Genomic DNA, 12,195 nt, shown 5'->3' on the forward strand with positions numbered 1-12,195 from the left:
TCCAGGAAGTTCCACTGCTTCTGGCTGGGAGCCAGTCATTACCAATTCAGAGTACTGCCCTTTGGTCTCACCACAGCCCCCAGGGTGTTCACCAAATGCATAGTAGTAGCTCACTGGAAACTACAAATATTCTGGGAGACTGCAAGGATTCTGGGTGTTTCTGTACTTGGACGTTTGGTTTATAACCGTTTCGCCAGGCATCAGTTGATAGTAATTAGAGATATTACTCTCAATATCTGTGTTCATCTGGGGATAATGGTAAATCTTGAGAAATCACATTTGACACCAATGCAAAATTTAGAATTTATTGGGGCTATACTAAATATGGAGACAGCTATAGCATCCCTGCCTCTAGAGCAGGAGTGTCCAACCCGCGGCCCGCGGGCCGCATGCGGCCCTCAGAGCTCTTCTATGCGGCCCGCGACCCTTAAATTTAAATTTAATTTTAATTTAACTTTTTTTCCGTGTGTTTACACGTCCGCGTACTTTTTCTGTTCTGCGCATGCGCCAACTTTCTTTTTTTCACTTTTTTTCATACCAGCGTCTTTCCGCTGGTATGCGCATCTGAAAACACCGTTCGGGCGGTTTTTATACTGGATTAAGAAAAGCTGAAGCGAGATCGTGGAGAGAGGAGATAACATGTACGATATATGAAGAACAGAAGAAAGAGATGACTAGCAATGCAGAAATGAAGGTATTGTACTAGCAATTTGGCTCTATCAGTAAACCAAATCAGTGTCATAGATAGGACGATAGAGAGAGGTTGTAAGAAGCTTTTTAGGAACTTATAAACTTAAAGGACAACTATGACCTTACACAAAATTTACACAGAAAATGCTTACAAAATGATTGTTACACCGATCTGTATAAAACGCATTCTGAGTGTAATAGACAGAGGTTATTATATCTGTTTTTCATCACATATTCCGTACTTGCACACACGCATGTACATGCATGCAAACACACACACACACACACACACACACACACACACACACACACACACACACACACACACACACACACATACACACACACACACATACACACACACACACACACACACACACACTCACACACACACACACACACACACACACACACACACACACACACACACACACACACACACACACACACACACACACCAAGATGGTTGACCACATTAACTTTTCAAGGTTAAAATTTAGGGGGAAGTTTTGGGCCTGTTCTGTTTTAAGGACTAATGTAATGGAGCAATAATTGAAATGATATACCAAACTGTCAGTTTGGTTAAACAGTTTATTAATTAACTTATTAACATATTTATAAATTACTGACAAATCTGTTCAAAGCAAGTGTTAAACTATGTTGTAAAATCACAGCAATTTGGAAAGTACCCAGTAATGGAGTGGCGTATGCCTTGATGTAGTAATGTAAGTATGCAAACAGCAGTCTTTTGCAGAGTCTGCATTTTCATACAGCTAAATTCACATTCCAGGGTCAGTACCATCTTTGCAGCTGAAGCTATAGTCTGGTAAGGAGCGGGAAGTAGTGACCAGAGTTTATTATTTTGTTCTGTACACACCAACTACACTACTACATAGCAAAAGGTAAGTTAAGTATTTTGACACTGTGTCTGCTCCTTAGTTTACAAATGCTTCAGAATGTTGTACTATTCAGCTCAGGTTATTCACACATTTGAACATAGACACTCGCACAGGCTTCAAACAAAGGCTTCTTTATGCTTGTTTCTGTATGTACGTGTTAGGGCTACTGTAACAGTATTGCAAACAGAGGTGTTAATGGAAGAAAGCGTATGAATCATTAGTCATTTAGAAATAAGTTAATTTACTGCACCTTCAGGAAAAGTGAAAGTTGTCTGCTGGACTTTGAAGAATTTGCCTAGCTGTTAAGTAACCGGTTTATCTGTGTATTAAAAGTAACCAGTTTATCTGTGTATTAAATTAGCATTACTACAGTGTTACCACAATGGCTTTGCATAAATGTTTCACAAGGGAACGAAGGTTGAGCCTTGTAAAAACTTTTTGTTAACACATTTAGGTTGGGATACAATTGTTATTCATGCTAATGGGTGGGTTCTGTTCCCCAGAGTGCTATAGTAACAGCCATGGACAGATTGCTTAAATAAGAAGCTAGAACAGGGAAAACATGCTGTGCTTTTTAGTTTGCACATCAGTGTTGTTAGAAATGAACATTTTCTGTATGGGTGCTTTCATTCAAGGGTAAACCATGATGCACTGGCTAGGCATAATGAATAATATCTTTCCAAGAAATAGCAGTGTTTGACATATCTGAGTGAAATTAAATGACAATGTTGTGCAAAGAGGCACTGGTCTCATACTTGCGCATATTCCAATGATAGAAAATATCTAAGAACAAACATTGCATCCATCACTTTCAAAAATTAGATTCTTGGTATGAGCAAGGAATTAAGAATTGCTTTGAAATGGACTGAAGAAAAGTATTATGCACCCTGTAGTAGTAAGTAATAGCACTGTGATAATGCTGTGAGTCCTGAAGTGTTTAGTTTTAGATGAGTAACTCATCCAAAGATTTGTCACTGGGTCTGAAGTTTTTTATAAACTTGAATTCATGGTTCGGGTAAGTGCTGGTATTAACTGTGATCTTATGCTGTCATACTACTAGCATACATTTTTATATAGCTATAGAACTGGTAACCTCTGTGAAATCATTGACACATATATTGATGGCACTGTATTTAATAGGTCACAAAATATGCCACTGGGGCTCTGATTTAAGCAATGTACTGAGTTGAGGGGTGGACAGACCTTACATTAAGAGGTGTCATGTATATGATTTATTTTCTGGTATACTACATCAGCCAGTGCTTCCTGTGCAGTATTTTGGACTGGTGGTGAAGGTCTTCACTGTCTACCAACAGAAAATACAATTACAACACCTACAAAAAACTTGAAAGTTGCTTAAACAGATGGCTGTGATGGGGCCCGCTTAAAAGCGAGGCATGCTCCTCAAAATGTATGACATGAGGCTTGATTACTGCTGCAGTCCTTTCCATAGAGTGGCATTTAGCTGCAAATCAGTGTGTGCACCCTGTTACCACCTACCTGCTTATTTATTGTTCAAATTCACCTACAATACAGCCACACTAGTCTGCATAAACCTGGTTTTTTTTTTTTTTTTTTGCTCTTCAGTTAATGTGAGACCTTTTTTTTTTTTTTTTTTTTTTTTTTTTTTGGTCCTCACTTGCCGTTTGCCCCGAGACCATTTCTGTTGACTCAATGCGGCCCTTGCAACTGAAAAGGTTGGACACCCCTGCTCTAGAGAGACTTCAAAGAATAATGGTACAAGTTCAAAATATAATCCACAGCAATCCCTGCTTGACTAGTTTTGCAAACTCTAGGGTCAGTGGCAGTATTGCTAACTGTAGTACCTCTAGTCAGGTTTCATATGAGAATCCTGAAATGGGTACTAGCTTCTCAATGGTTTATCCTTCACCCCTTGTCAGACCAAATTCTGATCACCAATTATTACAAGAAGGATCTTCTATGGTGGATGGATTCTGAACAAATTCTGTGCAGTTGCCCCTTTGTTCTTCTAGAGCCCATGGTCATAGTGACCATGGATGCCTCACAGATGGAGTCTGGGGAACATTTTCTGCACAAGACTGTCCAAGGCACTTGGTCCCCATTAAAGGTCAACTTGCACATCAATGTCCTAGAGCTAACAGCTGTGCTTCAAGCATTGCAGGCCTTTCAGACAGCTCTTCCTCAGGGGACAATTGCAATTCAAACAGACAACATGTCAGTATGGTACATCAGCAAGCAGGGAGGAACCAAGTCTTTACTCCTTTTGTTGAGAAGCCCTCAGGGTGTGGCAGTGAGCGATCTCTTCCAACTGCTTTCTAATAGCAACCCACATTCCAGGGAGTTCCAGTGTGGTTGTAGACAAACTGAGTGGATGTATCCTTCAGCCTCATGAGTGGTCTCTCAATCCAGCAGTGGTGAAAATGTTCCTCCGTCACTGGGTTGACCTTGCTATGACCTGTTTGCTTCCCCCCTAAACAACAAGAACAGCATTTACTTCTCCCTGATTCCCTCTCCTGAGAAATCGCCCAGAGATGCTCTTCTTCACAATTGGCCCTCCCAGTCTTCTGTATGCCTTTCCCCTGATAACTTTAATTCCGAGATTCTTACAGAAAGTGCTCAGGTTGAAAAGCACAGCAATCCTCATTGCCCCTTTTGGTCTTGACAGATTTGGTTTCCCTTCCTTTGGTCTTACCTGATTTTAACAACCTTGGATTCCGGACACAGTTCCAGATCTTTTGTCCCATCCAGATGGGCTAGTTCAGCCACACATTTTGAACCTCAAGCTGACAGCGTGGTTCCTCAAATTCCATTAGTTGCCAGGCATACTGATATTTCCTCCCCAGTATGTCGGCTCATAAACCTTCTACTCGGAAACTGTACTCTAACAGATGGAAGAGATTTACCTTTTGGGCTCATGAAAAACAAATGAATCCCTTTTCTGCTTCTATAGAGCATATTTTAGACTTGCTAGCCTCACTTTTCCATGCCTGAGCTTCCCCTTCTATCATCTGGTTACAATGAGCTGCAATTTCTAATTTTCACTATGGTTTAGAAGAACGTTCTTTAGCCTCCCATAGGTTTCGTAAATTGTTCCTAAGAGGCACACTTTTGTTAAAATCCCCATTCAATGATCCAATGCCTCCTTGGGATCTGAACTTAGTACTACAGGCTGTAATTCATTCTCCCTTTGATCCCTCTGTGGAATGTGACCTGAAGTTTTTGTTTTGGAAGACACTGTTTTTGGTAGCCATTATCTCCACCAGGAGAGTTTTAGAGATCCAGACCCTGTCATCTGAACCTCCTTATCTGATTTTCCACAGGGATAGAGTTTCTTTACGAACAAACCCCTCCTTTCTACCCAAGGTAGTATCAGAGGCTAACATCAATCAAACAATTAATTTAGTGGTTTTCTTTCCAAATTACCCCAGCAAAGGGGAATATGCCTTGCATTTACTTGATGTACATAGACAATTATGTTTCGGTCTTCACAGAACAAAGGACATCTAAAAATCAAATCAACTATTTCTTTCCTTTTCCAATGCAAAGTTGGGTAAGGCAGTCAGCAAGGTAACTGGCTAAATGACTGAAAGACTGCATTTCATGTATTTATGATAAGAATAAATTAACCTTGCCTAAGCCTGTGAAAGCACATTCTACAAGATCTATAGCTACCTCGGCAGTTTTCCATACTAGAGCTTTGATATATGTGTTGCAGCTACTTGGGCTTCCCTTATTACTCGTTACCAATTGGACATGGTCTCTAGGGGAAGATCTTCCATTAGTTTGATGGTGCTCAGGAATATCCTTCCATGAGTCCATCTGAGATTATAGGTACCCGGGGACTTTGTCCCATCTGTCAAGGATAAAAATGAAGATTAACAATATCAGATAAAGAAGTTATGGACTTACCATAAAGTTCTATCTGTGTTGTCTATCTTCATTTATCCATACCTCCCCTCCCTCCATCCCCTGACCCTAAAAGATTTTTTGGTGGATCGGATTATATATCCTTGAAGTATTATGATTTTTTCAAGCACAGTAGATGTGGCTTCCATCTGGGCTTCATTTATTGTTTTTTCAATATATGTATATATGTATGTGTGTATATATATATATATATATATATATATATATATATATATATATATGTATATATATATATATATATATATATATATATATATATATAGATAAATATGTATATATATATATATATATATATATATAGATAGATAGATAAATATGTATATATATATATATATATATATATATATATATATATACACATGTGTGTGTGTGTATAGGTTTATATACTTTTCTGCAAACTCGATCTGAGGTAACTGTGAGAGTGGGATTGTGGGTAGAGGTGAAGCTGGAAAGTTTTTGGTCGGCGCGAGCTGTAGTAATGGCTGAGTCAGTTCCAATATTGGAACCAAACTCATTTGTCAAAGCTAAATGAAGATAGACAACACAGATGGAATGTTATGCTAAGTACATAACTTCTTTATAATTATGATTGAAAGAAAGAAAAGTATTGTGACTTTGTTTTACTCTTAGGAAAATCTTTAAACATGTTTTTTGTTTCATTTCTGTCATCAGGTTCGTTTGGTGACAGTGCTGTCAGCACTGCTGAATATATTCAGTGGCTGAAGGAATATTGTGAGGCATATTATTATGGGCTACATGTAAAAATCTTGGATCCTGTTCCTGTGTCAGACACAAGTTGTACTTTTCGGGTCAATGATCACACACAGAATCTACAGATTCATGCAGGTAACTTAAATTATTTTTGATCATTTTCTTTCAGGAAGAAAATAGGAAGTATATTGCTTACTGTCAGTTACTCAGTAGTAGTATTGCTAGCAACTGTACAAAACAGTGCAGTAGTGTGTGGATTTTTATGCGGGTGGGAAAAAAAGGAGGCCTAATGGGTATTTAAACTGATGTACTATATTTTGAGTGTGCCATTTGTGTCTGAATTCCACAAGTATACCTTGGTTTTGCCTCATAATCTGTTTTGATTCCCTTTAGTGCAAAAAACATTTTTGCTACAGTTTTGAAAAAAAACCCCTACTAAATAGAAGATGTTTGTATGTTAAAAAAAATTAAGTAGAAGAGCACAATAGAGGTTCATTCTAAGATTTACATGTATGTGCTGCTTTGTTTTCAGCACTTTTTTCTTGAACTACCATCTTTTAGATTCACCGGTGATTTGAATATCTGATATACATATAATTGATTTATTTAAAGATTCTCCTTTAATTTGATGATGATACAACATATAAAAATGCAGGGATACTGATAGCTTTGCCAGCTGACTTGTTTATGCTGCTTGGAAACTATAAGACTTTAACCTCTCTCAGATGTCACTTAAATGGCTTAAGCTGCAACTTTAATTTCTTCTCAAGGTGTCATCAGCCATGGTCCTGAGACACATGCATGGCACAAAATTGTGTTACTGCCTTCATAAATGGGCTACCTACACTCTCTTTGTCAACTTTTTGTGACAAAGAGGAACTGCTGTGGAGCTGCAGTGAAAACGTCATATGCTGTAGCTGTTGATATGAACTTGTTCTTATTTTACTACTGTGTGGTAATGGTAAGGTATATTTTATTCATAGATGTTGAATTGGTTTTCTTTTGATTGATCCTCTTAACTTTTCAGTCATATGATGTGACAAGCTGATTCACTGATCAAGTTTAATAACTTACCGTGAGTTTTTTCAGCTTTGGCTCATGTGTATATTAGTTAGGGTGGTGTAGCAGAGCTTACCATTGTATATATTAAATGATGTTTATTTGAGTATGTTTATTCTTATGATTTTGGCAACTGAAAAGTAAGTTGATGAGATATTGTATGTCTTTGATCTAGCAAGGCCTCTCAATGCCTTGTGTAGCCATAATATAGCAAATCAAATCAAACTTTATTGTCAGTCAACCATGCGGAGTACAACTGAATGAAATTACATTCCTCCAAGCTCATGCATAATAACATAACAGCACAACACATCACAACTACATGTTGTTGTTGTTGTTTGTCTTTCGGCTTTTCCCGGTTAGGGGTCGCCACAGCGGAACTCCAGTCCGCTAATGATTGGCAGTGGATTTTCACGAATGCCGAAGTGCCAGCTCAACATCCAACCTTCAACGAAGGCACACCCATTTACGCATGTCTTTCGAATGCCACCCATCCACGAGGAGGACATGCAGACTCCACACACAAGGCACTCCCCACACTCCAGCCGAGAATTGAATGGGATAACCTCTTGCTGTGAGGCAACAGTGCTACTGCTGCACCACTGCGGATATCACAACTGCATGTAACATTAAGCAAAAAAAATGACACAACAGTCAAGAGCCAACCGAAGACCAACATTATAAAAAAAAATCCTTTTCTATCAGTGTGACCGCCGCTGCCTGCAGTCAACCGATGCTACCTGCAGTCCCGACCATCTATAGCAACTTCCAGACCAACATTCCTCCTTCCGACCCTCTTCGACCACAGTCTATCACCTCTATCTGCAGGCCCGACTGGCCTCACTGACCACACCATCACCAGCAAACACCAAGTCTTTTCTCTCCACCGATACCACAGACCACCATCCAGATCGTCTTCTTCTCCATACTCCATCACTCCAACCTCTGCCACCTTCAAGGAGTCCATTCCAAAAGCAAAACAAACAAAATTCCATTTCCCGCACTCGCCGTCAGCTCGATCACTGTTGCAGGCCCCAACTTATGCCACTTCATGCCACCCTGTTAGAAAAACAGATGAAACAAACACCAATGCACATCAAGACACCACGACACTTTCACGCCAATGTCTGTTCACCGGACAACAAGAAGCAGACTCAACCCGATGAAAAATTTACACAGTAAGACATGAAGACAGAAAGTGCACATCGGGAGCTGGAGAGGCCACTGCCATATGAGGCACCGCCATCTTGTTATGTATATAGCTTAATAAAGGTGCGCTTGTGCGCGCATGCACACACGCACATACACACACGCACATACACACACGCACACACACACACACACACACACACACTACCTTCTTATATTATCTTGTTTCATTGCTTTGTAGTTCTGTGTAAATACTCCAAAGGAGCATTTTTCATCAAAACAAATCAATATGCTATTAGATATAATTAACATGATGCATCTATTTTTCTTATACGTACAGAAATACATTCAGATTTTACCCTATAATCATAACTGCTTGAACACAACATGTTGACTTCAATTGTAATATACCAAGGGGTTTGAACTGCCAGCTATAAAACTTACCATAAGGGCAGAAAGCTGTATGAATCGGTAGCTGTTTAAAATCTTGGGGCACATATTATCTAGTCCCGAGATGTGGTTACTGAATAGCTAAAAATCCAGACTTACACATACTAAGTCTGAGTTTGCATTTCTCAGAGTATTCCCTTTTCTAGAAGATATGGTGATCTTGGAGGTGGTATATATACGTTTGAGGAGTTAGGGGGGGTTGTTCCCTATTTTGTGGGTGTAGGGGTCTTGCCCCTGCAAAAAAGAGTTTAAAGGAGAATATTGAGGTATGTTATTTGTTCTTCTCCTGTATTTTTTTCCACGGTCTCAAAATTTGACAATGTCCTGAGATGTCAATAGTTAACCCTTTGCGTATTGCCTTTTGCAGAAGGCAGCATGTGTATAACTTAGCTGAGTAAACAGAAGTGTGGCGCCATTCTTATTTATGTAATAGCATGTTTTGCCTGCTAATGTCCGGTGTGTTTGTAAGTACCCTTTGTATATCACTATGGTAGAGTGGAGTTCAGTAGTAGGTATTATGAGGTTAGTATTGCTACCTTGCATGGCATGCCTTGGAACACTGTTACACGTCTGGGTGCTGGGAGATGAATGTACATTATGTCACTGCCTCACACACTTGCATTGTTTGCTTTATTTCTGACGGCTGGAACTAGAGAGACTGCATGCAAGGATCAGACTTGGAGCATTTATTCAGGGTGTTGTAATTTTCTTGTTTTTTCATGTTTTCTGACCCATAAAGTTCAGAAGTGCAACATGGATTCACTGCTGAAGGTGGATATCTTCAGTGAGTGTAACTTGATTGTGAGTAGAGGCCCAAACAACAGAGTGTAATTTGTGGATGAGATGGATTGAGGTGGTGAAAGAAACTTCCCATCCTTCTTTGGCTGAGCAGATGAGGCTTTCCCTACTACAGGAGTGTCGCCTGGTTGAGTTAATGAACTGAACTCATGCAGAAGACAGTTGAGTGATGGCAGTAACCAGCAAATATTCTTACAAAGCACTTGTAAGCAGAGCATAGTGGTGCTGTATTGAGTGTTACAGCAAGGGGAGTTAATGCTAAAAGAAAAATCCTTCCACTCATAATTCTTTGATGGCCTATGCTACTATTTACTTACCAGACTTGTTCTGCCCTAATGGGTCTTTTTCTACAGGTTTGTCATAGAGGCTGCATTGGTGATCAGGAAGAATGAATGCACTAATGGGGAAATGAGGTATAGCTGAGTGTCCTGAGGTCATACTTGTGAGAGGTGACAAAAAATAAATCAGGGTTTTAGTAATTTGGTAATACTCAAGAGTTAAAGAAAATGAACATGCACATATAACATAAGGGGTATTTCCTGTTTCTAACTTTTCCACAGAGGTGACAAAAAATCAGGGTTTTAGTAATTTGGTAATACTCAAGAGTTCAAGAAAATGAACATGCATATGTAACATAAGGGGTATTTCCGGTTGTGAACTTTTCCACCATAGTTGTCTGTTTAGCTGTTGCTAGTTTTTGCTGAATATGACAGGCTGTCATCATTGCTGCTTAACAGCTGAGTAATTATAGACTTCATAACTGTTTTCGTAACATATATAACGTTCTTGAGTGCAAAAAGGACCACAAATTAAACCTACAAAATTACTTTTAAATTAAAAAGGAAGTGTTTTAGTCTAGAGGGCATTGGTTGTACCTAACTGATTTCTACACTGAAACCATCTGAGACCACAGTACTGCAAAAAAAGTGGTGAACCCTAAATCAAGGCATGGTTTATACCTTCAAGCCATTATATTCAACAAATGAAGTGCACAGTCCTATGCTTGGGCTGTGACTGGTGTGGTTTGCCTGCAGTGGTAAAAATGTCATAGTTCATAACAACAAATAGTGTAACTGTCAAAGTGCCCACATGACAGACACTAGGCATACATACAAGGGTCAGGGGCTGCACATTGAGGCAGTTTCGCAACTCAGTGCTGATCTGCACTTAGGGAACAGTCCTGTAATTTTTATATGGCAATCGATTATGAATTTGAGTCCTTCCAGCCATTGGACAACTCTCAGCCAGAAATTTGGTCTCTGTAGCTTGTTGCTTGGATTCCCTAATTGCTGTAGTTACTAGTAATCCTTCCTTTTTGGACAGAGTGGTAAGTTGTCTTCCTAAACAACTAGTGGAAGAAAAACTTGCAGAGACAAATGGACATATTTCTTAATGTAGGCTAACTCCAAGGACCTGGATCACTTTTCTACTTCTACTACCAGAGTACTTGAATATCTCACAGGTGTGTTCATTACAGTGTTAAGTTATTCCTCTTTCAAAGTGTGTTTGATTGTCATCACTAAATTTTACCCAGGCCAAGATTGTCATTCTTTAACAACTTTGAAATCTTACAAAGTTTCCTTCAAGGGCACCTTTGTTGAGATCTCTTCTAAAAGATGCAGTGCACCAGCAGAACTTTTATTTCATTATGGAGAAGATTACTCAAGTTCCCTTTAATTTGATAGTACTGTAAAGTTAGATACCTTACTTGGAAGGCATTTCTCTTGGTAGCTTTTACTTTTTACTAATATTTTTGCCCACATTCTGGCTTACTATCAAAGTTTCCCAAACCAGACTTAACACCACTTCTTTTTTTTTTTTTTTTGATGGTGAGTTCCCAGAATCACATAGACAAGTGCCATCTGGAGGGGTCATAAGCAACCAGGAGGGTTTCTTCTGTAGTTGCCAATAACCCAGTTATGAGCACATCTGATTTAACTGCCTTTCACATGGATGGGAAAAATGAGCTACCCAGATCACTGCAGACATCCACAGTGTCCTCCCTCTGTGAGAACACATTCTAGTGTACTTGCTAATGACAGCTACCACCAGATGTTGGTTTGGTGGACTGTAAGCTCGCCTCAGGATGCTCATGCAGTCCTGCCCTGCTTTCAATGGATTGTAGTTGTATGCCTCCTGCTGTACCTTCTCCTTCCCATAGGGTGGTTATGTCCATCCCCTTATGTCAGTGCTATCAACTGGCTGATAATAAAACTTACTGTACTAGAGCTGTAGCTACCTCCGTAGCTTGTTCGGAAATACTTTTGATGATGTGTGCAGCGGCTACATGGTATTCCTTTAATATTTTTCATGACATTATAGTTATTTCCACATCCAGAGCTGATTTTGGGATATTGTTATCAAAGGTATGTTATTTCAGTAGTCCACCCAGAAGGAAGATCTTGGGACTGTAGTCTAAAAGTTGCAGAGGATGGACCCACTCTCATGAAATATACCATAATGCTAAATTTATAAGAATTTATAAGAATGAGTCCTTCCTGTATAACTACCTTTCCCTGTATATAAAAGT

The 12,195-nt window shown here is 39.3% G+C and overlaps 1 protein-coding gene across 1 annotated transcript in view; it reads left to right on the forward strand.

Moving 5' to 3' along the window:
- AMZ2 (archaelysin family metallopeptidase 2) overlaps positions 1-12,195 on the forward strand; it is an 821,206-nt gene that overhangs the window by 235,900 nt on the left and 573,111 nt on the right. The window contains exon 3 of the mRNA XM_044085114.1: positions 6,171-6,344. Within this exon, the coding sequence (XP_043941049.1) occupies positions 6,171-6,344 (174 nt within the window). The remainder of the gene's footprint in view (positions 1-6,170; positions 6,345-12,195) is intronic.

The sequence above is a fragment of the Protopterus annectens genome, chromosome 10.part0 (genome assembly GCF_019279795.1).
Source record: "Protopterus annectens isolate FY-2018-M chromosome 10.part0, PAN1.0, whole genome shotgun sequence".
NCBI lineage: Eukaryota > Metazoa > Chordata > Ceratodontiformes > Protopteridae > Protopterus > Protopterus annectens.